Source organism: Oncorhynchus kisutch, linkage group LG23 (genome assembly GCF_002021735.2).
Source record: "Oncorhynchus kisutch isolate 150728-3 linkage group LG23, Okis_V2, whole genome shotgun sequence".
Lineage (NCBI taxonomy): Eukaryota > Metazoa > Chordata > Actinopteri > Salmoniformes > Salmonidae > Oncorhynchus > Oncorhynchus kisutch.
Window position 1 is genome coordinate 33,467,380 of NC_034196.2, and position 26,513 is coordinate 33,493,892.

The 26,513-nt window shown below is 42.4% G+C and overlaps 3 protein-coding genes and 1 long non-coding RNA gene across 17 annotated transcripts in view; 3 read left to right on the forward strand and 1 right to left on the reverse strand.

The window, feature by feature from the left end:
- The window catches only part of gnsb (glucosamine (N-acetyl)-6-sulfatase (Sanfilippo disease IIID), b), a 56,055-nt gene extending 49,745 nt beyond the window's left edge, over positions 1-6,310 (forward strand). The window contains exons 6-12 of the mRNA XM_020457665.2: positions 2,241-2,491; positions 2,677-2,795; positions 3,103-3,206; positions 3,326-3,427; positions 3,611-3,721; positions 3,943-4,050; positions 4,294-6,310. Coding sequence (XP_020313254.1) covers positions 2,241-2,491; positions 2,677-2,795; positions 3,103-3,206; positions 3,326-3,427; positions 3,611-3,721; positions 3,943-4,050; positions 4,294-4,446 — 948 coding nt within the window. The 3' untranslated portion in view covers positions 4,447-6,310. The remainder of the gene's footprint in view (positions 1-2,240; positions 2,492-2,676; positions 2,796-3,102; positions 3,207-3,325; positions 3,428-3,610; positions 3,722-3,942; positions 4,051-4,293) is intronic.
- On the reverse strand, positions 6,090-7,316 carry LOC109868264 (uncharacterized). Its single transcript, XR_002251896.2, has 3 exons — positions 6,965-7,316; positions 6,578-6,687; positions 6,090-6,394 (listed from the first exon to the last, which is right to left on the reverse strand). It is a non-coding gene; the product is annotated as an uncharacterized LOC109868264 (long non-coding RNA).
- Positions 7,317-7,471: 155 nt separating this feature from the next.
- On the forward strand, positions 7,472-15,699 carry nudcd3 (NudC domain containing 3). The gene is made up of 6 exons (XM_020457668.2): positions 7,472-7,883; positions 10,789-11,132; positions 11,399-11,531; positions 11,746-11,889; positions 11,970-12,158; positions 15,029-15,699. The coding sequence occupies exons 1-6, from the start codon at positions 7,686-7,688 to the stop codon at positions 15,137-15,139; spliced, it is 1,119 nt and encodes a 372-aa protein (XP_020313257.1). The 5' UTR covers positions 7,472-7,685; the 3' UTR covers positions 15,140-15,699.
- A 2,380-nt stretch (positions 15,700-18,079) lies between these two features.
- The window catches only part of camk2b2 (calcium/calmodulin-dependent protein kinase (CaM kinase) II beta 2), a 62,563-nt gene continuing 54,129 nt past the window's right edge, over positions 18,080-26,513 (forward strand). For 10 of the 14 annotated variants that reach the window (XM_031803233.1, XM_031803236.1, XM_031803232.1 and 7 more), the window contains exons 1-2: positions 18,086-18,470; positions 20,463-20,557. In XM_031803233.1, coding sequence (XP_031659093.1) covers positions 18,409-18,470; positions 20,463-20,557 — 157 coding nt within the window. In that variant the 5' untranslated portion in view covers positions 18,086-18,408. Of the gene's footprint in view, positions 18,471-20,462; positions 20,558-26,513 lie in introns of all 14 variants that reach the window. The other 4 variants (XM_031803230.1, XM_031803229.1, XM_020457693.2 and 1 more) reach the window with 2 other exon arrangements.

Genomic DNA, 26,513 nt, shown 5'->3' on the forward strand with positions numbered 1-26,513 from the left:
TACTAATCTTGCCAATGAAAAGGTAGCTATCTGGAGCAGCCAATGAAAAGGTAGCTTTCTGGAGCAGTTACCTCACCCGTACCAAAATATGCAAAGGGGGAGTTTCTTTATTTGGCATATTCTGTGTTGTTAATGAGTGATTATTCTCCGGCAGTAGTCTTCTTACCTATGTGTGTCTGCATGTATATCCCACCCCTGGTCATGTGACTTGGTAAACTTTCTGCTTGGCTTACACTTTGAAAGGGTGAAATGGTCTCTTAACCCATGGTGAACAGCTCCACAGGCACTTTACTTTAAAGCTTCAGTTTAACTGTGTTTATGTATGTAAGAAATGCCTGTTACTTACAGATGTCAATGAACGGATCTTGAACTTGTCTGTAAGAGTTTGGTAGCTGACAATGTCACAATTGATGCACACGCTTAAATGGGGCCGTGAGTTGTGATTCTAGGTGGCCAGATAGCTACCAACAATGACAAACTGCGATGTGGGGAATCATAGTTTCATCTTGTTCTTAATACCATGTCTTGTTTTGAGGTATTTTGACTGATTTCATGTCAATGCTAATATGGCAAAAAAATCTAGCTGGCTAGCTAACCAACTGTAACAATGTGTTTGAGACAAAAGTGCTCATTGTGCAAATGTATTTATGTTTTCAATAACCATTGGAGATTAAATATAGTTTACATGTCAACAACCCAGTCTGTTTAATTTTAAGGAATATTAGGCCAACTTCATGATTAACACACTTATTCTGTATTTAAAAGTTTAAAAACATGCATGTACAAATGGTGCGACATCTACAATTATTTTTCTAAAATGTAACACCTTTTGTGATCATAAACCCAGAGCCGTATGCTGTATGACGGAAACTCTGAGCCTCAGAGGAGAAATTAAACAATTTGTGTAGCGCTTTGCTATTGGTTGGTTCTGATCATTTCCAAGTAGGAATCTCACCCCCCCTCCCCCTTTTATTTCCCCCCCCCCCCTAACCCTACCACCCCTCCTAATTGGAGTAAACTAAGCGACAACAACACTTCTACTTCCAGCTTATACATACTATATGCAGGTTACGGACACAGTCTATTTTACAATAGTTATCTTATGTGTGTTTTTAGTCCCATCCTTCAGCTACCCTTGACAACTCCCATCTATCTCTGAAGACCATCCAGTTTTGATTTCTATTTGCCATATATTTTTTGACTTTGCTGTGATGCCCCATAGTTGCGCACACGTCGGTTTTGTTGCTAAACAACCAACCCGTTTGCTGTTTTAGATGCATACTTTATACAGTGCATTTGGAAAGTATTCAGACCACTTTTTCCACATTTTGTTACGTCACAGCCTTATTCAAACAATTTATTTAAATCAATTCCTCTAGAGCCCCCCTGTATATAGTCTCACTATTGTTATTTTACTGCTGCTCTTTAGTTACTTGTTACTTTTATCTCTTGTTCTTATTCATATATATTTTTTAACTGCATTGTTTGTTAGAGGCTCGTAAGTAAAGCATTTCACTGTAAGGTCTACGCTACACCTGTTGTATTCGGCACATGTGACCAATAAAATTAGATTTAGATATTTCGGTTTAATTTTGAATGAATTTGCATAAATTTCTAAAAGTTTCTTTGTCATTATGGGGTATTGTGTGAAGATGAGGGGAAAACACAATTCAATACATTTTAGAATAAGACTGCAACGTAATAAAGGGGAGTGGGAGGAGAGAGGGAGTGGAAAGTCAAGGGGTCTGAATACTTTCTGAATGCACTGTATGGATATTTACTAGAAATGTTCATTTAGTAGCTATTTTAGTGTTCACATTTATGAAGCATACTGTTTTTTTTTTGCCAGCACCATGCTCTAATACACTGAGCCATCTGAACCAGGACCAGAACTAAGTCTAATGTTTCACAGATGTGTTGTGTAACTCACCACTTGTCTTCGTTCCAACTCCTCCAGTTCATTACATGGCCGGTCTGGTTTTGTTTTGTCCGCCACCACTCCGACTATTGTCTCTGGATGCCTGAGAGGAGTTTTGTCTCGACGTTCCAAAAATATATTCCCCCAGTCTTGTTTGGGTTCTAACTACTATAAGTTACAGTTTTTAGTTTAGTTTTTCATATAACAAAAGCTCATCTGTCTGTGTTGTGATTGTTAGGATTTGATTAAAGCACCTGATTTTAATCTTTGCTCTCTCTCTTTAATGCTATCTCTTTCCACTACCTCTCTCCTTCGTCTCCAGTTGAACAGATCTCTCCATTTCCTGGATGACAGGAGTCCCCAGCGTCCGTTCTTCATCATGTTGTCCCCTCCCGCCCCTCACTCCCCCTGGACCGCCGCCCCTCAGTATGAGAAAAACTTTACAGATGTCAAAGCCCCCCGGGATGGTAGTTTTGACAAACCCGGGAAGGATAAACACTGGTTGTTGCGCCAGCCTAGCAACCCCATGCCCAGCACCTCCCTGAACTTCCTGGATAATGCCTACAGGAAAAGGTACAACAGCCAATCAAATCATCCTGAAACACTTTTCATAATACACCCAGCTAATCAAATCACTGTACTCCATCGCAATAAACCTCTCGTAATACCTGGATACAATTGTAGCAAAATACAAAATAGTTCTCATCTCAAGTCTCTGATTTTCCTGTAATGGTTGTAATTCCCCTCCCGTACTGCAGATGGCAGACCCTGCTGTCAGTGGACGACATGGTGGAGGCGCTGGTCAAGAAACTAGAAGACCTGAAGGAGCTCAACAACACCTACATCTTCTACACTTCTGACAATGGCTACCACACCGGTAAGTGTGGGTGTATGTGTCTGTCTGCCTGCTTATATTTGGTATCTGTTTGTTTCACACCTGCAGTGACCCCCTTCCTGTGGTTGACGTAACAGTTCAACTTCACAGCTCAACTTCACAAACAACAAACAGACCCCTAGTATCAACTTCACATTTGTCAGATTATTAAAAGCTACGTTTGGGAAACGTAATGAAATCCCCAGTTTTCTGTATCAGGATATGTCACCACTCTCAACAGAAATGTTCTATAGTAATGTATTCTAGTGGCATTCTAGTTATTCTGTGCCTTTTATGTTCTGTCTTCCAGGTCAATTCTCTCTGCCCATTGACAAGAGACAATTGTACGACTTTGATATCAGGATCCCTCTCATGGTACGTGGGCCAGGCATCAAACCCCAACAGACACTCCCGGTGAGTCCCTAGCTCCATTTATCTATCTCTCAATCCACTTATTATCCATCAACCACACATCCATCCATGCTCTCATTCCACTTTTCCATCCATACTTACCTATGTGTGTGTTCCTCCAGGCCCCGGTGTTGAACATAGACCTGGCTCCCACTTTTCTGGACATCTCAGGACTCAACCTCTCCTTTGTTAATATGGATGGACAGTCCTTCCTCTCTCAGATGGTGAGCTAAATGTCTGTCTACCACTATCTTTTGTCTCAGTGTTTTGGATTGACAGTCCTTCCTCTCTAATGGTCAATTCGGTTACTTATTGTTCTCTGTCCATTTATCATCTTTGTCTGTCTGTAGGTTATCAATACACCTCTCTCTATGTAATAGTCTGTCCATCTGACTCTCTCTTTGTAGGCCCCTGAGCTGCGTAACGGTACAGCTCGCCCCTACTTCCTGGTAGAGTACACAGGAGAGGGACACCTTGACCCCGACCCCGCTTGCCCTAAACTGGGCCCTGGTCTGTCAGTGAGTTACCCCTTTACAATACCCTTGTTACCATTTACAATGAACTAATGTAATTGCCCTGTTCCCCTACCCTTCATAACCATTGCTCCTACCCTCCACCAGCAGTTGCCTGACTCTTTAAGTACTGTACATTATTCCTGTAGTAGAGGCTATAGTCCCACTGAAGTGCAGCTCTATGTCTTGGAGGAAGGCAAAATGTCTCTTGTTCTTCTTTGCTCCAGCAATGTTTCCCAGACTGTGTGTGTGAGGATGCCTACAACAACACCTATGCCTGTGTTAGGACCCTGGCTGAACACAACCTGCAGTACTGCGAGTTTGCAGACACTGAGGTGTGTGGGCATGTGCATTTGTTATGTTTTTATGACTTACAGTAGCAGTTTTGTCTGTTAGTAGGTTTATGCAGAGCCATATATGTAAAGACTGTATATGGCTCTGTTTTATGTACTGTTTTTAAATTAACTTTGGAAGTGTACTACCTAGCTTATTTAGTACATGTTGTCTTGTTTCTATTGATTTTAATGAGTAATTGACCTCTCAATCTGTTCTCTCTTGCTTTTTCTCTCTCTCCTCAGTCATTTGTTGAGGTATATAACTTGACCTCTGACCCGCACCAATTGGAGAACATTGTTAAGAAGGTTGACCCCACCCTCCTCCAGGCCATGAACCAACGGCTGATCAAGCTGCAGTCATGCGAGGGCGACAGCTGCCGCGCCACCAAGATATAACCAGTCACGCTGCAAGCAGGGTGGGACCATAGCCTAGTGCCAACATCCAATCCCAAATTTACCCCATAGCCCCTTATCCATATGCAACCAAATGTAGATCTGAAAGGTATTAACAATATGGCGATGAGCTTGTTTGAGAACATACAAAACGCCTCAAAAGCAGCAGTAGGTGACAGTTGGGAGGTACATCTGTGACCACAATGTTGGACACCATTAGAGGTTTTCCCAAAGCATGGCTCATATCAATATGGCTGTCAATGTTTAGAAAATCCCAATAGAATATGAAAATAAGGTCCACATTGATATATTTGGCATGATATTCACCAGATTGCTTGTGGCGTAATGCTACTTTTTAGATCTACACAAATGCTTAGGAGCGAGGGCTAGAGAGGTCGATTTGGGATTGGACAAATGTTGTCTAAGTATAATTAGCATAGTGAGCACTGTTCCACCTGAACTGTGCTGATGTTTCACTCTGTGGATGGACTAACCCAAACTCTCTTACCTACCCTCAGTCCATCCACATACTGTGATGTTATTGTGTTGGCAGGCATGTTGCACTGTATAGACTCCTTGGGTGCGTTCCAGAGACACATTTTACATGCAGATGATGATTTGGTGGGTGCTTATATTTGTCCTATTTCACTCATTGTATTATACGCATGTGTGAATTAGAATTTAAGGAACCACATCAGTATGTTCTAATAAGAAAATATATGCAGAAAATGTACCTGGAACACACTGTTTATCATGATTATGTTCTTTATATCTGAGTACAGGGTCTGGCATCCAATCAACCTTTTTCTCACTAGCCAGAGCCAATCAGAAGTCAGTGTCATAACCACCGAAAGGAAGCGGTTGCAATAGCAATGTAGAGGTTTTGACCCAATTTAGCCCAAGGTTTCCCGGAGTAGGATGAAGTTGTCCCTAGACACAGATCCCACACACCATGTCTAGACACAGATTCCCCCCCCCCCCCCCCCCCCCTCAATGCTTTTTACCATCAATCCCATTTAGCCAACCTGCCTTTCCCCTTGCTTTATGGTCTTGTTCACACTGTGAGTGGCGAAGTGGCTACTTCTCCCCCAATGGATTGATTTCCCTGTTTGCCACTCGCTGTGTGTATGGAGCATAAGGAAGACGAGAGCTGTGTTTTACATTTTAGTCTGAGCACTTTTCCAGGGAAAGAGAGGTGAAAGAAGGGAAAACTGAATGAGCCTGTTCCTACAGAATGTGAGCCCAGAGGACAAGTGGTATTTGTCCTATCTTTGCTGTTTGTGTGCCTCCCAACCTGCCTCATAATAAGCTGTACTTTCTTCCATTTAGTGTGCACTTGTTGACTTCGTGGATTTCAAAGTAAATGACTGGTATTATAAGACATTAACTCCCTTTAGTGCATGTCTATACTGATCCAATGGTATTAAATGTATGGGAAGGAGTGTACAAGTGCACACTTTAGAAGAAAGAACAGATTGGGACACAGGCAAGGTGTCTGAGAATGTGAAGTTTACTGTCTGTGTGAACAAAATGTTCTACAATGAGTGATACAATCTGAGTATTAACCATTACAGCCATGAGACCCTTTTTTCCCAAAATAAATCAAGAGGGACATTTTGCTAGATGTAGATCAGACAAATGTTATATTCGTGTGGAATCGTTTTAATTGTTTTGAAAAATCAATGTGGCCTTACAGACAGGAATATATCACTGATATTTAAGGGAATTGTTCATACTCTAACCTTTGATATGGACGAAGATGATGTAATCTGTGTGCCTTGTCTTTTTGCACTGAAGCAGCTTTTTAATGCTTTGTTCAATGTGACTGTGTCATGAGAAATCAATAAACGAAAAAGCATTCCACTGAGTTTTTCATAAGTCCATTTAACTCCAACACATGATTTACAAGTAGTGAATAGTTCTAGACTGGAATGGAATCCCTGTAGGTTACCTAGGAGATAAAGAACGGGATGGAGGGAGAAAGGTTAGGTCTCCTTTGACACACAATGATCAAGTTGGTCGGCATTTCTATCTGATCACTATGGTTAGTCTGTAACCTAGCCCAGTGTATAGCTATTAACAAAGTTATCTTGTACAAGGTCAGATAAGTGGGGGAAACTAGACAGTGACTCACTAGTGTGCTGGGAGAGCCAGCTTGCGGTGTCCTATGTGGTGGGGGTGGAGTGCTTGCTCATAGGTTAGTGGTCGGTCTCCTTTCCCCACCCGAATACGAGCTGCACGATTCTGACAACACAAAAGGGAAAGTACCAGATTCCAACTTGGAGGCAATCATCTTAGCAGCCAGTGAGTTTTTATTTGACCTTTATTTAACCAGGCAAGTCAAGAACAAATTCTTATTTTCAATGACGGCCTAGGAACAGTGGGTTTTGTACCTTGTCAGCTCGGGGGTTTGAACTTGCAACCTTCCGGTTACTAGTCTAGAGCTCTAACCACTAGGCTACCCTGCCGCCCCTAAGTGAGCTAATTGTCAATGTCTTTAACCGTCAGGTTGAATACATACCTTGCTGCAGTGACATGAAGTGCTCGTGTTGCAGAGTTATTGTATATCGAAGTGTCGACTCTGGCAAGCGCGTTCTGTGGGGCAAAGGTGTGGAAACAAAGACGCGAGCAACAGCCAAGTAACATTGGCTAACGTTAGCTGCTATATAATTGGCTAGCCAGAAACACGCTATTTGTCAAAGCCTCGCCCACGTATCAAAACAACTGGTCATCGTTAGAATATATCACAACACTTTAAAGTAGAATAATCTCAAACCGTTATTGAACAAATTATTGAACGAATGTCAACATGTTTGTCACCGATATCACACTCTGACAACTCAAGGAAGCAGACATTTTGACTGATGAAAGGGTTTGTGGGAAGAGACAGACATTAGTCGTTCTCATTGTATCAAGATGTCCAATTATATAAACACCAATTACATTTTGTTATTGATTATATATATTGATATGGATGCATTATATTCAACACAATGTATTGTATTAGAAAACAGTGTTTTCACATAGGAACCTTATTTTGCGGGTGGTGGTGTTACCTTGGGGACAATTTTCAGTTCGTACCTAAAAATCAAAATAGCTATCCAGCTAGCTTGGGAGCACAATCTCAAACTCAACGGACAATTAAAAATTTTTGCGATAAAGATACATTTATTGAAATACAATAGTATTTTGCGTCAAGTTTCAACAGTTTGACAAATTACGCAGAAAGTTTCAAATCTACAATGGCGTCGCCCATGGAAATGACAGAGTTGTATGACAACGCTTTGCTTGGAATCTTGCAGCATGTTGGAAACATCCAGAATTTCCTTCAGGTCTACTTCGGCTTCCTGTACCGCAAGACAGACTTTTACCGTCTGCTGTCAACACCCAACGACCGTATGGGCTTCCCTCCAGGGGTGGCCGAGAAAATGGTCCTAAAGGTAGCACATGTAGCTTACTTACTACTGTAGCTAGCTGTAGCTGTGTTAGCCGATTAGGCTAGCCATTTTGCCCCCTAGAATGTACGGAAGGTAGTTGGTACCATGGTGCTCAATAGAACTAATTGGAGCTGGCAGGGTGAAAATGCCCTAAAACAAGGCCTGTTTTTTTTGTGATTACTTCAAAACTACAGCAACCAGCTGTGCAATCTGGTTTCCGAGCCGGTCACGGGTGCACCTCAGCCGCGCTCAAGGTACTAAACGATATCATAACCGCCATCGATAAAAGACAGTACTGTGCAGCCGTCTTCATCGACCTGGCCAAGGCTTTCGACTCTGTCAATCACCATATTTTTATCGGCAGACTCAGTAGCCTCGGTTTTTCTAATGACTGCCTTGCCTGGTTCACCAACTACTTTGCAGACAGAGTTCAGTGTGTCAAATCGGAGGGCATGTTGTCCGGTCCTCTGGCAGTCTCTATGGGGGTGCCACAAGGTTAAATTCTCGGGCCGACTCTTTTCTCTGTATATATCAATGATGTTGCTCTTGCTGCGGGCGATTCCCTGATCCACCTCTACGCAGACGACACCATTCTGTGTACTTCTGGCCCTTCCTTGGACACTGTGCTATCTAACCTCCAAACGAGCTTCAATGCCATACAACATTCCTTCCGTGGCCTCCAACTGCTCTTAAACGCTAGTAAAACCAAATGCATGCTTTTCAACCGTTCGCTGCCTGCACCCGCACGCCCGACTAGCATCACCACCCTGGATGGTTCCGACCTAGAATATGTGGACATCTATAAGTACCTAGGTGTCTGGCTAGACTGTAACCTCTCCTTCCAGACTCGTATCAAACATCTCCAATCTAAAATCAAATCTAGAGTCGGCTTTCTATTCCGCAGCAAAGCCTCCTTCACTCACGCCGCCAAACTTACCCTAGTAAAACTGACTATCCTACCGATCCTCGACTTTGGCGATGTCATCTACAAAATAGCTTCCAATACTCTACTCAGCAAACCGGATGCAGTCTATCACACTGCCATCCGTTTTGTTACTAATGCACCTTATACCACCCACCACTGCGACCTGTACGCTCTAGTCGGCTGGCCCTCGCTACATATTCGTCGCCAGACCCACTGGCTCCAGGTCATCTACAAGTCCATGCTAAGTAAAGCTCCGCCTTATCTCTGTTCACTGGTCACGATGGCAACACCCACCCGTAGCATGCGCTCCAGCAGGTGTATCTCACTGATCATCCCTAAAGCCAACACCTCATTTGGCTGCCTTTCGTTCTAGTTTTCTGCTGCCTGTGACTGGAACTAATTGCAAAAATCGCTGAAGTTGGAGACTTATCTCCCTCACCAACTTCAAACATCTGCTATCTGAGCAGCTAACCGATCGCTGCAGCTGTACATAGTCCATCGGTAAATAGCCCACCCAATTTACCTACCTCATCCCCATACTGTTTATATTTATTTACTTTTCTGCTCTTTTGCACACCAGTATCTCTACCTGTACATGACCATCTGATCATTTATCACTCCAGTGTTAATCTGCAAAATTGTAATTATTCGCCTACCTCCTCATGCCTTTTTCACACAATGTATATAGACCCTTTTTTTTCTTTTTTTCCTACTGTGTTATTGACTTGTTAATTGTTTACTCCATGTGTAACTCTGTGTTGTTGTCTGTTCACACTGCTATGCTTTATCTTGGCCAGGTCGCAGTTGTAAATGAGAACTTGTTCTCAACTAGCCTACCTGGTTAAATAAAGGTGAAATAAAAAAATATGGTAATATTATGAAACTGGGCTCCACTGCGGATACAATGATCTAGTTTTTATCAGTAAAAAAAGCATTGCCAAAAATGTAATGTGTCCATCCTATCCATAGACCTCTGCTCAATATAGATGTAATTTTTAAATGTACACTCAGTAGTATGACAGCATAAACAACGGGTCGATTTACCAACAACATCAACAGATGGTGCTTTCAAGACATCAGGGAACTCGGAAAAAACGAGGTAATAATCATGACGTGATCTTCAGGTCAGAGCTTTAGAAAGATGCCCGAGTTTCCGACTAGGAATTCCGAGTCAAGTGGTCTTGAACAAGGGCCTGCTCCAGGCATAAGCAACCGCGCTTATTGAACTCAGTCTTGATCTCAACTTACTGTTGAGAGTTAGAATAGTAGAATACATAAGGTGCAAGTTTGAAATTTGGTTGTGCATCAACAATTTTTCTCATGTTATGTGGGTCACTTAGTCACTCAATTAGCCATGTCAGCTAAACATTTTTAGATTGGTAAATTAGTCTAGCCAGCTATCTACACTTCTAGTAATCATTGCCAAATACCGACCTATCACGCAGGGCATGTGCCCAGGGTCCTGACCTCCAGGGGGACCCATTGATTTTGTTAGTCATTCTTACTCAGGTATCATTATCATGGCATGGTAAAATGTGTAGAATTGCGGGAAATTAGTTAGGGGTGTGGGCCCTGGAGGTCAGGCGCCCTGCGTGACCGAATGGTATTTGGCTATGATTGCTACAGTTGTTTTGAATGTGGCATATGACCCACCCTTAACGTAGTTGCCAACAGTCGGATGTATACATTTTTCAGGGATTCAGCAGATGTGGGAACTCTGCTCATGCATTTTCTTTTACGCCTGCTATGATAGGTTAACAGTGACGTAATCAGTCAAGACTACCATTGTTGGCATCTCTCCTTGCATCTAAACTCGTATGGGAAGAGATGTTAGTCTGATGTTAGGCTGATTTGGTTATAAGTTGGGATGTCGTCCCCTTTTCTATGATGATGCCATCTTGCAGACTACCTTTGAGGTGCACAAAAAGTGATTAGGGGGTTGATTATGGACTTAGCTCGTCATGTCTCTGTTATTCTCCACAGTCCTTCCGTCTGTTTGAGCATGTGGCTGAGCAGGACAGAGAGAGGCAACAGAGGGAGCTGCAGCAGAGACAGGAGGCCAGGATGGTGCCCCCCGCGGTGCAGGAGCTGGAGTTGCAGGCCACAGAGCAGCCAGAGGAGCCGAGGGGGGAGAAGACAGAGCCTGATGCCCAGAGAGAGAGCTCTGACTCAGCTTCTGGAGAGCCCAGTGCAGCCTCGTGCACTACCGCCTCCAGCCAAGCCTCTTCCAGCCAAGCTCCAGACTCTATTCCACAGCCACATTGCAGCAGTGTGGCCCAGCAGTCATCACATGGAGACCATGCAGCAGCCTGTTCAGCATCTACAGAGTTAGTATTGTACTGCCTCTCTTGGCCATGCCAGTATGACTGGTTCTTTCTTTGAGCTTTTTCAATGCTTTAGAAAAGGGTCCACAAAGTTACACAAAACAGGTCCACAACTGTTAAAACATTTACATATTTGCTGAAATGCTTTACAAATGCATGTTGGCAGTTTTGAATTTGGTAGAATCTCCTTAGTGGAAACTCTAAAACCCACCCTAATACCAACCCTTGTATCGAGTGCTTCTTCCACTGTGTGTGTGTGTGTGTGTCAGTGGTCAGGTGGTGCAACAGGCCAGTCCAGATAGTTACAATGGGGCGGTGAGGGACACCTACAGCTGGTCTCAGGACTACACCGACGTTGAGGTCCGGGTCCACGTTCCCAAGACCGTCGTCAAGGGCAGACAGGTGAACACGGCCACCACAGTGCTCCTCTTTCTACATATTTCAACCTTTTAAAAGCAAATCCTTAATGTTTATAAATGCCTGTTTGAATTATTATGATGTGATGAGTTTTCTGTGGCCAGTTTATTCTCGAGTTTAACATTTCTCCTGGGGTTGTACCATGTAATGTTTGTGAAGTACTCATGCTTTAACTTCTCTTTGTGTGTGTCCGTGCCAGGTGTGTGTGAACATGCAGCCGGGCAGTGTGCGTGTGTGTTTGAAGGAGGAGGCAGGAGAGACGGTCCTGATGGAAGGAGAGCTCACCCATAAGATCAACACTGAGAACTCACTATGGAGCCTGGAGCCTGGATGTTGTGTGGTGGTGAGTGACACACACACACACCTACACATTTATCTAGACACACTCACTCACTGACACAGCCTTCCTCCCTCTCCCTGTAGTTGTCTCTCAGTAAGAGTGGGGAGGTCTGGTGGAGTGCTGTGTTGAAAGGGGAGAAGGAGATTGATGTGAACCAGATCAACAGAGAGCGCTCCATGGCCACGGTGGATGAGGAGGAGCATGCCGTGCTGGACAGACTCACCTTCGACTACCACCAGAAACTACAGGGCAAGCCCCAGAGCCACGAGATGGTGAGAGCACACACACACACACGTAAACACGCATACACTACCATCAAACTAACCTAAGCCTCATGATGTTGAGAAGGGTATACAGTTGAAGTCGGAAGTTTACATGCACTTAGGTTGGAGTCATTAAAACTTGTTTTTCAAACACTCCACACATTTCTTGTTAACAAACTAGTTTTGGCAAGTCGGTTAGGACATCTACTTGGTGCATGACACAAGTATTTTTTCGAACAATTGTTTATAGACAGATTATTTCACTTATAATTCACTGTATCACAATTACAGTGGGTCAGAAGTTTACATACACTAAATTGACTGCTTTTAAACAGCTTGGAAAATTCCAGAAAATGATGTCATGGCTTTAGAAGCTTCTGATAGGCTAATTGACATCATTTGAGTCAGTTGGAGGTGTACCTGTGGATGTATTTCAAGGCCTACCTTCAAACCCAGTGCCTCTTTGCTTGACATCATGGGAAAATCTAAAGAAATCAGCCAAGACCTCAGGAAAAAAAATGGTAGACCTCCACAAGTCTGGTTCGTCCTTGGGAGCAATTTCGAAACGCCTGAAGGTACCACGTTCACCTGTACAAACAAACGTTCTGTCTCCTAGAGATAAACGCACTTTTGTGTGAAAAGTGCAAATCAATCCCAGAACAACAGCAAAGGACCTTGTGAAGATGCTGGAGGAAACCGGTACAAACGTATCTATATCCACAGTAAAACGAGTCCTATATCGACATAACCTGAAGGCCGCTCAGCAAGGAAGAAGCCACTGCTCTAAAACCACCATAAAAATGCCAGACTACAGTTTGCAACTGCACATGGGGACAAAGATCATACTTTTTGGAGAAATGTCCTCTGGTCTGGTGAAACAAAAATGGAACTGTTTGGCCATAATCACCATCGTTATGTTTGGAGGAAAAAGGGGGAGGCTTGCAAGCGAAGAACACCTCCCCAACCGTGAAGCACGGGGGTGGCAGCATCATGTTGTGGGGGTGCAATGCTGCAGGAGGGACTGGTGCACTTCACAAAATAGATGGCATCACGAGGAAGGAAAATTATGTGGACTTATTGAAGCAACATCTCAAGACATCAGTCAGGAAGTTAAAGCTTGGTCGCAAATGGGTTTTCCAAATGGACAATGACCCAAAGCATACATCCAAAATGGCTTAAGGACAACAAAGTCAAGGTATTGGAGTGGCCATCACAAAGCCGTGATTTCAATCCTATAGAAAATTTGTGGGCAGAACTGAAAATGTGTGTGTGAGCAAGGAGGCCTACAAACTTGACTCAGTTACACCAGCTCTGTCATGAGGAATGGGCCAAAATTCACCCAACTTATTGTGGGAAGCCCAGGTTAAACAATTTAAAGGCAATGCTACCGAATACTAATTGAGTGTGTGAACTTCTGACCCACTGGGAATGTGATGAAAGAAATGAAAGCTGAAATAAATCATTCCCTCTACTATTATTCTGAAATTTAACATTCTTAAAATATAGTGGTGATCCTAACTGACCTAAAATTTACTAGGATTAAATGTCAGGAATTGTGCAAACTGAGTTCAAATGTATGTAAACTTCCGACTTCAACTTTAGGGACATGTGGAGGAATTCGTGGCTGAACTATGTTGAGTCCAATTGTGCAGTTCTGTATTTGTATTGTATGTACAGTGCATTCTGAAAGTATTCCGACCCTTTGACCTTTTCCACATTTTGTTACGTTACAGCCTTGTTCTAAAATGGATTAAATAGTTTTTTCCCTTCATCAATCTACACACAGTATTTCTGCAGCATTGAAGGTCCCTAAGAACACAGTGGCCTCCATAATTCTTAAATGGAAGATGTTTGGAAGCACCAAGACTCTTCCTAGAGCTGGCCACCTGGCCAAACTGAGCAAATGGTTGAAAAGAGCCCTGGTCAGGGAGATGACCAAGAACCTGATGGTCACTCTGACAGAGCTCCAGAGTTCCTCTGTGGCGATCGAGAAGCCTTCGAGAAGGACAATGATCTATACAGCACTCCACCAATCAGAGCTTTATGGTAATGGCCAGACAGAAGCCACTCCTCAGTGAAAGGCATATGACAGCCCGCTTGGAGTTTGCCAAAAGGCACCCGAAGGACTCTCAGACCATGAGAAACAAGATTTAATTATTTAGCTGGAATGTCAAGTGTCACGTCTGGAGGAAACCTGGCACCATCCCTACGGTGAAGAATGATGGTGGCAGCATCATGCTGCGGGGATGTTTCTCAGCTGCAGCAACTGGGAGAGTAGTTAGGATCAAGGCAAAGATGAATGGAGCAAAGTACAGAGAGATCCTTGATGAAAACCTGCTCCAGAGCTCTCAGGACCTCAGAGTGGGGTGAAGGTTCACCTTCCAACAGGACAATGACCCTAAGCACACAGCCAAGACAACGCAGGAGTGGCTTTGGGACAAGTCTCTGAATGTCCTTGAGTGGCCCAGCCAGAGCTCGTCCTTGAACCCGATCGAACATCTCTGGAGAGAACTGAAAACAGCTGTTCAGCAATGCTCCCCATCCAACCTGACAGAGCTTGAGAGGATCTGCAGAGAAAAATGGGAGAAACTCCCCATATACAGGTGTGCCAAGCTTGTAGCATCATACCCAAAAAGGGTAATCGCTGCCAAAAGTGCTTCAATAAAGTAGTGAGTAAAGGGTCTCAATACTTATGTGAATGTAATTTTTAAGTTTTTCATGTAGATTGATGAGGGGAGATAATGATTTAATCCATTTTAGAATAAGGTTGTAACATAGCAAAATGTGGAACAAGTCAAGGGGTCTGAATACTTTACGAATGCACTGTATGTATGTGGGCATTCCATTCTCACAAGTTCTCTCTCTCTCTCCTCATGTAGAAGGTACATGACATGCTGAAGAAGGGGTGGGATGCTGAGGGCTCTCCCTTTAAAGGACAACAGTTTGATCCCTCCATGTTTGACATCCCCTCCAGCGCCGTACAGATGTGAACACACAATGTTGGGGATTGGGGTTGAGAGACTGAGGAGGGTTAGCAGATTTATCAGTAGAAACTGCCTGGTATTTTAAGATTTTTCTTTCTTTTTCTGAGTGATCTTTGAGGAGGGAGATGAGCTTTGTGACTGTGTTCTGACTGATGTGACATACCCAGGTTGTGTTCATTAGGGACCAAACAGAAGAAAAAATACAAACTGTGAGGTACATCCTGCACTCCCTGAATGCTCATTTACGCTTTCCATTGCAAAACGTTTTAAAAACCCTTACCATTTTGGGCCCTAATGAACATGACCCTGAACATACCTGTTTAAATGTCTGTTTTCCCACTGAACACACCTGGACCTAGGAGATGGCTGTACAGACACAGGTCTAGGATCAGATGACCCTCTCCATATCCTAACCTTCACCATTGAAGTGGAGGGGCAACTTCCAGGTCCAGATGTCTGTGGTGTTTTACATGTAGTTGACTGATATTGGTTGGCTAAATACCTCCCTGCCATTTTACTGAAGTGTGTCAGTACTGTGTGCCTGAAATAAATGAAGTTAAATAAAACCTGCACTGATGTGTGTGTGTGTGTGCTGTGGAGCGGCATTAAAACCTATGCGTCCTTGCCATAGAGATGCAAAGAGTTCTCAACATTGTATCTGCCATTATGGCGTCTGCGGCAGAATGGGAAGTGCCATTTTTGTTGTATTTATTAGGAATCCCTGTTCCATCCTGCAAAGGCAGCAGCTTCTATTCCTGGGGTCTAAACACACCAAAGCACCGACATTGAGGCAATATCCACTTTCAAGTAGTCTATTTTCTTTTGATTTTTGGAGAAAAGTGTAAAGATAATATTGTTGATTTACCACCACTTGCAGTGCTGGAGTCTTGAACCAAATCTGGTCATTTATTTATTGTGGCCATTAGATGGCGGTGATATAGCTGAAATACATTTATAAACTGGACAAAACCATTTGAAGAAGTCTACTTTAAAATGGTGAAAGCCCTCAATGGCAATGTCCATGCAAAATGGGTTACTGCTAAGTAGAGATCTCTATATGTCTCTGGGTACCTGTAGATCTACAGAGGTGCCTGGTGACAGACCTGACATTTAACAGTAGTGTCAAAGGAGGGCGCTATAAAAAGACCTCTGATTCTCCTCAGTGCAGTATAATATTCCTTCTTGGTCTGAGAATGGCAGTATCAGATGAATAAGATAAAAGATGGATATCAGAACTAATATATCTACAGCTGGTCAGATGCTCAGACAGACAGCATAGACACCGACAGCCCGTTCTTTAAAGATTAATACAATCACAGACAGTTCTTTAGAGATTAATAGTCACAGACAGTTCTTTAGAGATTAATAGTCACAGACAGTTCTTTAAAGATTAATACAGTCACAGACAATTATTTAGAGATGAACACAGTCACAGACAGTTCTTTAAAGATTAACACAGTCACAGACAGTTATTTAGAGATGAACACAGTCACAGACAGTTCTTTAAAGATTAATACAATCACAGACAGTTCTTTAGAGATTAATAGTCACAGATAGTTCTTTAAAGATTAATACAGTCACAGACAATTATTTAAAGATGAACACAGTCACAGACAGTTCTTTAAAGATTAACACAGTCACAGACAGTTCTTTTTAAGATTAATACAGTCACAACACAGGAGGTTGGCAGCACCTTAATTGTGGAGAATGTGCTCCTGGTAATGGCTGGAATGGAATTAGTGGAATGGTACAATGATACATCAAACACATGGTTTAATACCATTCCATTCACTTAGTTTCAGACATTATTATGAGCTGTCTTCCCCCAAGCAGCCTCCACTGAGTCACAGATATTTCTTCAAATATCAATACAGCCACAGAGAGTTCTTTATAGATCCATAAAGTCACAGACAATGCTTTATAGATCCATACAGTCACAGACAATTCTTTATAGATCCATACAGTCACAGACAATTCTTTATAGATCCATTCAGTCACAGACAATTCTTTATAGATCCATACAGTAACAGACAATTCTTTAAAGATTCATACAGTCACAGACAATTCTTTAAAGATGAATAGTCACAGAAAATTATTTAAAGATGAATACAGTCACAGACAATTCTTTAAAGATGAATACAGTCACAGACAATTCTTTATAGATCCATACAGTCACAGACAATTCTTTAAAGATGAATACAGTCACAGACAATTCTTTAAAGATGAATACAGTCACAGATCATTCTTTAAAGATAAATACAGTCACAGACAATTATTTAAAGATGAATACAGTCACAAATCATTCTTTAAAGATTAATACAGTCACATACAATTATTTGAAGATCAAAATGATTGTCTTTCTCAGGTCTGAAGTGTAGAAGCTTTGCTCCTAAGAATAGAGTTATTCGTGATATCAGTGCAGAAGAACAATCCAAGAATAGAGACAATAGACAGTAGCAGCCTATGACTCCATAGATCTCCTCCATGCCAGGTCAGTTACATCCAGGTCAGTTACACTGGTGCTTTAAGTTGCCCAGTTCTTCAAGTGGACTGAAATGGTATATTTAGGAGTTTTTATTCGTCATGCGTTAGAGTCAATTCTATTTTACAAGAGTGGCCAGTTATCGCAGGATACATTTTGCGGTACTGCGTTGAGCACCGGACCACCTCAAGCACTGATGTTACCTACCATGGACCAAACTTTGATTTGAATTGGTGTGTCGGGTCATTAAAAAACACGATAATCAAAGTATAACAGTTTAAGGATTATTTACCTGTCTAACAGTTTCAACACACTAAAACATAGTCCATTTTATTTGGGTAGACCTAAACAAATACCTTAATCAATTGTATTGCCTTTAGGCTATAGGTGTTCCAGCTGCTACACATGATTGGTGATGATGCCAAAGCCTGTAAAGAACATATCTGATTCTGATGTGCCAGGTGTTGTCGAGCCGTTGCAATTCCCCCTGGTGGTGGGAAAATGATGTGTTGAATTTACAGCGCGCTCGCTGGTGCAGAAACTGAGTGAACGGCGATTGAACGACACACTTTTGGAGAGAGAGAGAGAGAGAGAAGCACCACTGCCTCTCCTCCACTCGAATAGCCTACATATCTTGAGGCCTGGTTCCTAGTGCTCTCTGGACAGAAAACGCATTACACCGCGGCATTTTTTTTTACATAGAATAACTAGGCTACTATACGGATACATCCAATATAAATTCACTTGAAGACGGATTTATTTTGGGCGCACAACCCCCGCGAATAAACGGAAGATGGCAGTGACTACCTGTACACGTTTTACGGACGATTTCCAACTATATGAAGAACTCGGAAAGTAAGGCGTTGCTGCATTATTGCTTTATGATGGCACCATCATTGTATCGTCATCCTGTTAATCTATGGTTGCTTTGCATAGTTGCATGTCTGCAGATGTATATGGGTTGTTGGAGCGGCAGCGCAGCGGAATGGGGGTCAGAGCTAATCTCTGCTGATCTGTTACGTTCGCAGCAACACAGCTAAACAAAACGCACGTTTTCACTCTGTTTTGAAGTGCAGCCTCGACATGACAATACAATATATAAACTGAAATATTAAAGATAGGCTAGCCTACATTTGATCTGCTTGCTGCATGGTCTGCAATAACAGCATCAGTGGGGACTGGGGACATGATGTAACAGTCTGAAGAGAGAGGAAGTGTGCCAATTTGAGCTGTCAGAGATCAGAGCAGCATGGGATGTTTTGTAATTGGGGTCTTGAGAGAGGATGGAAAGATAGATGTGTGACTGTGTGTGTGTGACTGTGTATGAGAGAGGGTGTGAGAGAGAGAGAGGGTGTGTGAGAGAGAGAGGGGGGGGAGAGAGAGACAGAGAGAGAGAGAGAGAGAGGGGGAGAGAGAGACAGAGAGAGAGAGAGAGAGGGTGAGAGAGAGAGAGAGAGGGTGAGAGAGAGAGAGAGCGGGTGAGAGAGAGATAAATTGTACCACATAGCAGGATAGGTGTGGCAGGCTGTGCTGGGTGGGACTGGGTAGGGGGGAGTATTCTCCTCATTCTCTGTCAGGAGGAGAACCATATTTTATAGATCATAATACATCCTTATGCAAACAGAACTGTAGAGATGGTACTATTATTGAATCCAAATATTTGCTGCACATATTACCATAAAGTGTAGTCCCTAATACTAGGAGTTCTACTAAGAGGTCTGGACCTTTATGGCACAGCGTGTAGTTCATTTGTATATGTGACTGCAGGTTCACTGGCGTGCGTGTGTGTTCTGGCCTGTGTGATTAGCCAGAGACAATCGCCATGCTGTGTGTGTTCTGGCCTGTGTGATTAGCCAGAGACAATCACCATGTGTGTGTGTGTTCTGGCCTGTGTGATTAGCCAGAGACAATCACCATGTGTGTGTGTTCTGGCCTGTGTGATTAGCCAGAGACAATCACCATGTGTGTGTGTTCTGGCCTGTGTGATTAGCCAGAAACAATCGCCATGCTGTGGTGGCAGCAGCTGCCCCAAGAGATAACAGGACCTTCATTACAGTTCCTGTAAGGATGGCAGTTTGTCCCCTTTTGGTGTGTGTGTCTGTGTGTGTGTCTGTGTGTGTCTCACAAGTCTTTCTCTGCTGTCATAAGCCTGTTGTCTCTGTGTGTATATATATATATATATATATATATATATATATATATATATACTCTTACAGACTCACCTGTCATGGCATTATAAGTGTGTGTGTGTGAGACGTGGGGGTCTAGTGTAATGAGAGTGTGGGGGTGTGGGAGTGTGGGGGTCTAGTGCATGAGAGTGTGTGACAGTCAGGTTAGAGTGTGTGTGTCTTATTGTGTAACAGTACTATGGTGTTCTATATATAGCTCAGAGAAAAACGACACAGACGGTTACTGCTGTTTTCCCTGCTGAGTTAGTTATGCAAGCTCCCCCCAAAATACCAGCACTGCTACGGTGCATGCACGCTCTGTCTCACTCTCTCCCTCTCACACAGATGCAGACACACACAAACGGTTGCACGCACACACAGAGAAATCCTTGAAAGACCGTTTCTGTTGTTTTCTCTTGAGTCTTCTCATTTGCATGATGTGCTGCTGTGCTGTTTGTCACGTCTCACACTCAATGACTCCTTTCAGGAGAAATGTCTTTACTCATGAAAGGCAGAGGGGAAGTGGATAAGGATATGCTTTCAACCTGTCCAGTTCTTAAAGATCAGTGGGAATGAAGGAAAGGAGACAAGGAGACAGTAGAGGAAATTACTAGAATATTGAGATGCTGCCAGGGCCAGGTGATGTCTAACACCTGTTTTATCTGCCTTTGTTTCCCAGGGGAGCGTTTTCAGTGGTGCGCCGCTGTGTCAAACTTTGTACCGGCCAGGAATATGCTGCCAAAATCATCAATACCAAAAAGCTCTCAGCCAGAGGTGAGACACATTCACCCACCCACACACAAACAATATGTGCCAACTGTCAAATAGCTGCATGGTGGGTAAGCTGTGTGGTATCTGGTGAAACTATACGATATAAAGTTAGCTTTCTCATCCCTATGCAGTGCGTGTGTAGTGTAAGATATATATAAATGTAAACAGTTGAAGTCAGAAGTTTACATACACTTAGGTTGGAGTCATTAAAACTGTGTTTCAACCACTCCACAAATTTCTTGTTAACAACAAATTTTTCCAACAATTATTTACAGACAGATTATTTCACTTATAATTCACTGTATCACAATTCCAGTGGGTCAGAAGTTTACATACACTAAATTGACTGTGCTTTTAAACTGCTTGGAAAATTCCAGAAAATGATGTCATGGCTTTAGAAGCTTCTGATAGGCTAATTGACATCATTTGAGTCAGTTGGAGGTGTACCTGTGGATGTATTTCAAGGCCTATCTTCAAACCCAGTGCCTCTTTGCTTGACATCATGGGAAAATCAAAAGAAATCAGCCAAGACCTCAGAAAAAAAAATGTAGACCTCCACAAGTCTGGTTCATCCTTGGGGCAATTTCCAAACGCCTGAAGGTAACATGTTCATCTGTACAAACAATAGTAAACAAGTATAAACACCATGAGACCACGCAGCTGTAATACCGCTCAGGAAGGAGACGAGTTCTGTCTCCTAGAGATGAACGCACTTTGGTGCGAAAAGTGCAAATCAATCCCAGAACAACAGCAAAGGACCTTGTGAAGATGCTATAGGAAACAGGTACAAAATTATCTATATCCACAGTAAAACGAGTCCTATATCGACATAACCTGAAGGCCGCTCAGCAAGGAAGAAGCCACTGCTCCAAAACCACCATAAAAATGCCAGACTACGGTTTGCAACTGCACATGGGGACAAAGATCATACTTTTTGGAGAAATGTTCTCTGGTCTGATGAAACAAAAATAGAACTGTTTGGCCATAATGACCATCGTTATATTTGGAGGAAAAAGTGGGAGGCTTGCAAGCCGAAAAACACCATCCCAACCGGGAAGCACGGGGATGGCAGCATCATGTTGTGGGGGTGCAATGCTGCAGGAGGGACTGGTGCACTTCACAAAATAGATGGCATCACGAGGAAGGAAAATTATGTGGATTTATTGAAGCAACATCTCAAGACATCAGTCAGGAAGGTAAAGCTTGGTCGCAAATGGGTCTTCCAAATGGACAATGACCCCAAGCATACATCCACAGTTGTGGCAAAATGGCTTAAGTACAACAAAGTCAAGGTATTGGAGTGGCCATCATAAAGCCCTGACCTCAATCCTATAGAAAATGTGTGGGCAGAACTGAAAAAGCGTGTGCGAGCAAGGAGGCCTACAAACCTGACTCAGTTACACCAGCTCTGTCAGGAGGAATGGGCCAAAATTCACCCAACTTATTGTGGGACGCTTGTGAAAGTCTACCTGAAACATTTGACTCAAGTTAAACAATTGAAAGGCAATGCTACCAAATAGTAATTGAGTGTATGTAAACTTCTGACCTACTGGGAATGTGATGAAAGAAATTAAAGATGAAAGAAATAATTCTCTCTACTATTATTCTGACATTTCACATTCTTTAAAAATAAAATGGTCATCCTAACTGACCTAAAACAGGGATTTTTTACTAGGATTAAATGTCAGGAATTGTGAAAAACTGAGTTTAAATGTAGTTGGCTAAGGTGTATGTAAATGTCCGACTTCAACTGTATATACAGTACTAGTCAAAAGTTTGGACACACCTACTCAAGTTTTTTTTTTCTTTACTATTTTCTACATTGTAAAATAATAGTGAAGATATCAAAACTATGAAATAACACATATTGAATAATGTAGTAACCAAATAAGTGTTAAATCAAAATATATAATATATTAGTAGCCACCCTTTGCCCTAAGTTGCCACCCTTTGCCCTGATGACAGCTTACACAGTCTTAGCATTCTCTCAACCAGCGTCATGAGGTATTCAACCTGAAATGCATTTCAATTAACACTTGTGAATATATTTCCTTGTGTTTGAGACAATCAGTTGTGTTGTGACAAGGTATAGTTGGTATACAGAAGATAGTCCTATTTGGTAAAAGACCAAGTCCATATTATGGCAAGAACAGCTCAAATAAGCAAAGAGAAACAACAGTCCATCATTAAAATCAAATCAAATCAAATTTGATTTGTCACAAACACATGGTTAGCAGATGTTAATGCGAGTGTAGCGAAATGCTTGTGCTTCTAGTTCTGACAATACAGTAATAACCAACAAGTAATCTAACCTAACAATTTCACAATAACTACCTTATAAACACAAGTGTAAAGGAATGAATAAGAATATGTACATAAACAAATATTTCAATGAGTGATGGTATAGAACGGCATAGGCAAGATGCAGTACATGGTATAGAGTACAGTATATACATATGAGATGAGTAATGTAGGGTATGTAAACATTATATTAAGTGTCATTGTTTAAAGTGGCTAGTGATACATTTATTACATTCATTTTTCCATTATTAAAGTGGCTGGAGTTGAGTCAGTATGTTGGCAGCAGCCAATCAATGTTAGTGATGGCTGTTTAACAGTCTGTTTAACATCAGTCTGTTTAATCAGTCTGTTTAACAGTCTGATGGCCTTGAGATAGAAGCTGTCTTTCAGTCTCTCGGTCCCAGCTTTGATGCACTTCTACTGACCTCTCCTTCTGGATGATAGCGGGGTGAACAGGCAGTGGCTCGGGTGGTTGTTGTCCCTGATGATCTTTATGGCCTTCCTGAAATAGGACAAATATAAGCACCATATTATTATTATTATTATTATTATTATTATTAATACACACCTCTCTCATCATAAGACATCTCCTATTGGCTAGAAACAGCTGACAATCAGGTGCATCTTACTAGCCTCGTGTGTGTGTGTGTGTGTGTGTGTGTGTGTGTGTGTTCTCAGTATGAGAGGGGATAGCCTAGCCAAGCCCTCATTGTTTAATTTAGTGATTTAATATTGTTTGAGGCAGAAAGTTATAATTTGATATTTATAGGGCAGATTTACAGTCTATCAAAATATGAGTGTTCTATGTGTTTGTGTGTGCCTGTGTCCTCATTTCCTTGTCTCCTCTCTTCCTGTTCTCTTCATCCTCTGAGCTGAGGAGACTAGAATATGGATGACGAGCTCTTTTAGTTATTCAGGCCTTTGCAGATGGTGGAGGAGACGAGGGAAAGGTAGGGTCAGCGACTGTACATTACTGAGATGCAGCCCCTTGTCTCTAAATGAAGATCTTCAGAGGTTGTCGTGCCATATCTGTTGGCAATAGAAACGGTTCTACTCTCTCTCCCTCTCTCTCCCTCTCTCCCTCATTCTCTCTGCTCTCTCTCTCTCTCCCTCTCTCTCTCCCTCATTCTCTCTCTCTCCACTTTCTCTCTCCCTCTCTCCCCTTCTCTCTTTCTCTCGCTCTCTCCATCTCTCTATCAAGAGGAGCATAAATTACTGTCTCACTTTGTAGAATCAAGCGGCATCTCAAATATGTTAATGTGAGATTGCAGATCGAGGACACCAGAAGCACACACACACACACACACACACATATATAGACACACACATACACGCACACACACAATCACGCACACACACACACATTTAGAGGCAGTGTGAGGAAAAGGATCAATCAGCCAAATGCATCTGCTTTCTCTTGTTAGCTTGAGCTACTGATGAGCAGACTACTCATTCTCTATTTCTCGATCTATCCTTCTCTCCGTCCCTCCCTCTCTCTATATATCTATATCATTCTCTCTCCATACCTCACTCTCTGTCTCTCATTCTCTCTCTCATTCTCTCTGCAACACACACACACATACATACATACATAGATATACATATATATATAAACACACACTGAGTGTACAAAACTTTATGAACACCTGCTCTTTCCATGACATAGACTGACTAAATGAATCCAGGTGAAAACTATGATCCCTTATTGATGTCACTTGTTAAATCCACTTCAATCAGTGTAGGCGAAGGGGGGAAACAGGTTGAAGAATGATTTTTACACCTTGAGACAATTGAGACATGGATTGTATGTGTGCCATTCAGAGGGTGAATGGGCAAGACAAAATATATAAGTGCCTTTGAACAGGGTATGTTAGTAGGTGCCAGGCGCACTGGTTTGAGTCAAGAACCACAACGCTAATGGGTTCTTCGCGCTCAGCAGTTTCCCATGTGTATCAAGAATGATCCACCACCTAAAGGACATCCAGCCAACTTGACACAACTGTGGGAAGCATTGAAGTCAACATTTGCCAGCACCAGTCAAAAGTTTGGACACACCTACTCATTTAAGTAATCACCTACAATTTTCTACATTGTAAAATAATAGTGAAGACATCAAAACTATGAAATAACACATATTGAATAATGTAGTAACCAAATAAGTGTTAAACAAATCCAGATATATTTTATATTTGAGATTCTTAAAAGTAGTCACCCTTTGCCTTGATGACAGATTTGCACACTCTTCGAATTCTCTCAACCAGCTTCACCTGGAATGCCTTTCCAACAGTCTTGAAGGAGTTCCCACATATGCTGAGCACTTTTGGCTGCTATTCCTTTACTCTGCAGTCCAACTCAACACAAACCATCTCAATTGGGTTGAGGTCAGGTGATTGTGGAGGCCATCTTCTGATGCAGCATTCCATCACTCTGCTTCTTGGTCAAATAGCCATTACACAGCTTGGAGGTGTGTTGGGTCATTATGCTGTTGAAAAACAGTTGATAGTCACACTCTGCACAAACCAGCTAGGATGGCGTATCGCCGCAGAATGCTATGGTAACCATGCTGGTTAAATGTGCCTTGAATTCTAAATAAATCACAGACAGTGTAACCAGCAAAGCCCCCACAAACCATCACACCTCCTCCATGCTTCACGGTGGGAATCCCACATGCAGAGATCATCTGTTCATCTACTCTGCATCTCAGAAAGACATGGTGGTTGGAAACAAAAATCTCAAATTTGAACTCATTAGACCAAAGGACAGATTTTCACCAGTCTAATGTTCATTTCTCGTGTTTCTTGGCCCAGGCAAGTCTCTTCTTATTATTGGTGTCCTTTAGTTGTGGTTTCTTTGCAGCAATTTAGACCATGAAGGCCTGATTAACGTAGTCTCCGCTGAACAGTTGATATTGAAATGTGTCTGTTACTTGAACTCTGTGAAGCATTTATTTGGGCTGCAATTTCTGAGGCTGGTAACTCGAATTAACTTATCTTCTGCAGCAGAGGTAACTCTGGGTCTTCCTTTCCTGTGGCGATCTTCATGAGAGCCAGTTTCATCATAGTGCTTGATGGTTTTTGCGATTGCACTTGAAGAAACCTTCAAAGTTCTTGATATTTTCAGTATTGACTGACCTTCATGTCTTATCTACCTAGAGAATTCTCTTAGATTATAATCACAGCCGCATATATCCCCCCCAAGCAGACACATCGATGGCCCTGAACAAACTTCATTTGACTCTATGTAAACTGGAAACCACATATCCTGAGGCTGCATTTATTGTAGCCAAGGCTAATCTGAAAACAAGGCTCCCTACTAAATTATATCAGCATATCGATTGTGCAACCAGGGCTGGCAAAACCTTAGATCATTGTTATTCTTATTTCCGCGACACATATAAGGCCCTCCCCAGCCCTCCTTTCAGAAAAGCTGACCACGACTCCATTTTGTTGCTCGCTGCCTATAGACAGAAACTAAAACAGGAAGCTCCCGCACTCAGGTCTGTTCAATGCTGGTCCGACTAATCGGATTCCACGATTCAAGATTGCTTCGATCATGTGGACTGGGATATGTTCCTCTTTGCGGTGAACAACAACATTGATGTATACGCTGATTCTGTGAGCAGGTTTATTAGCAAGTGCATCGGTGATGTCATACCCAC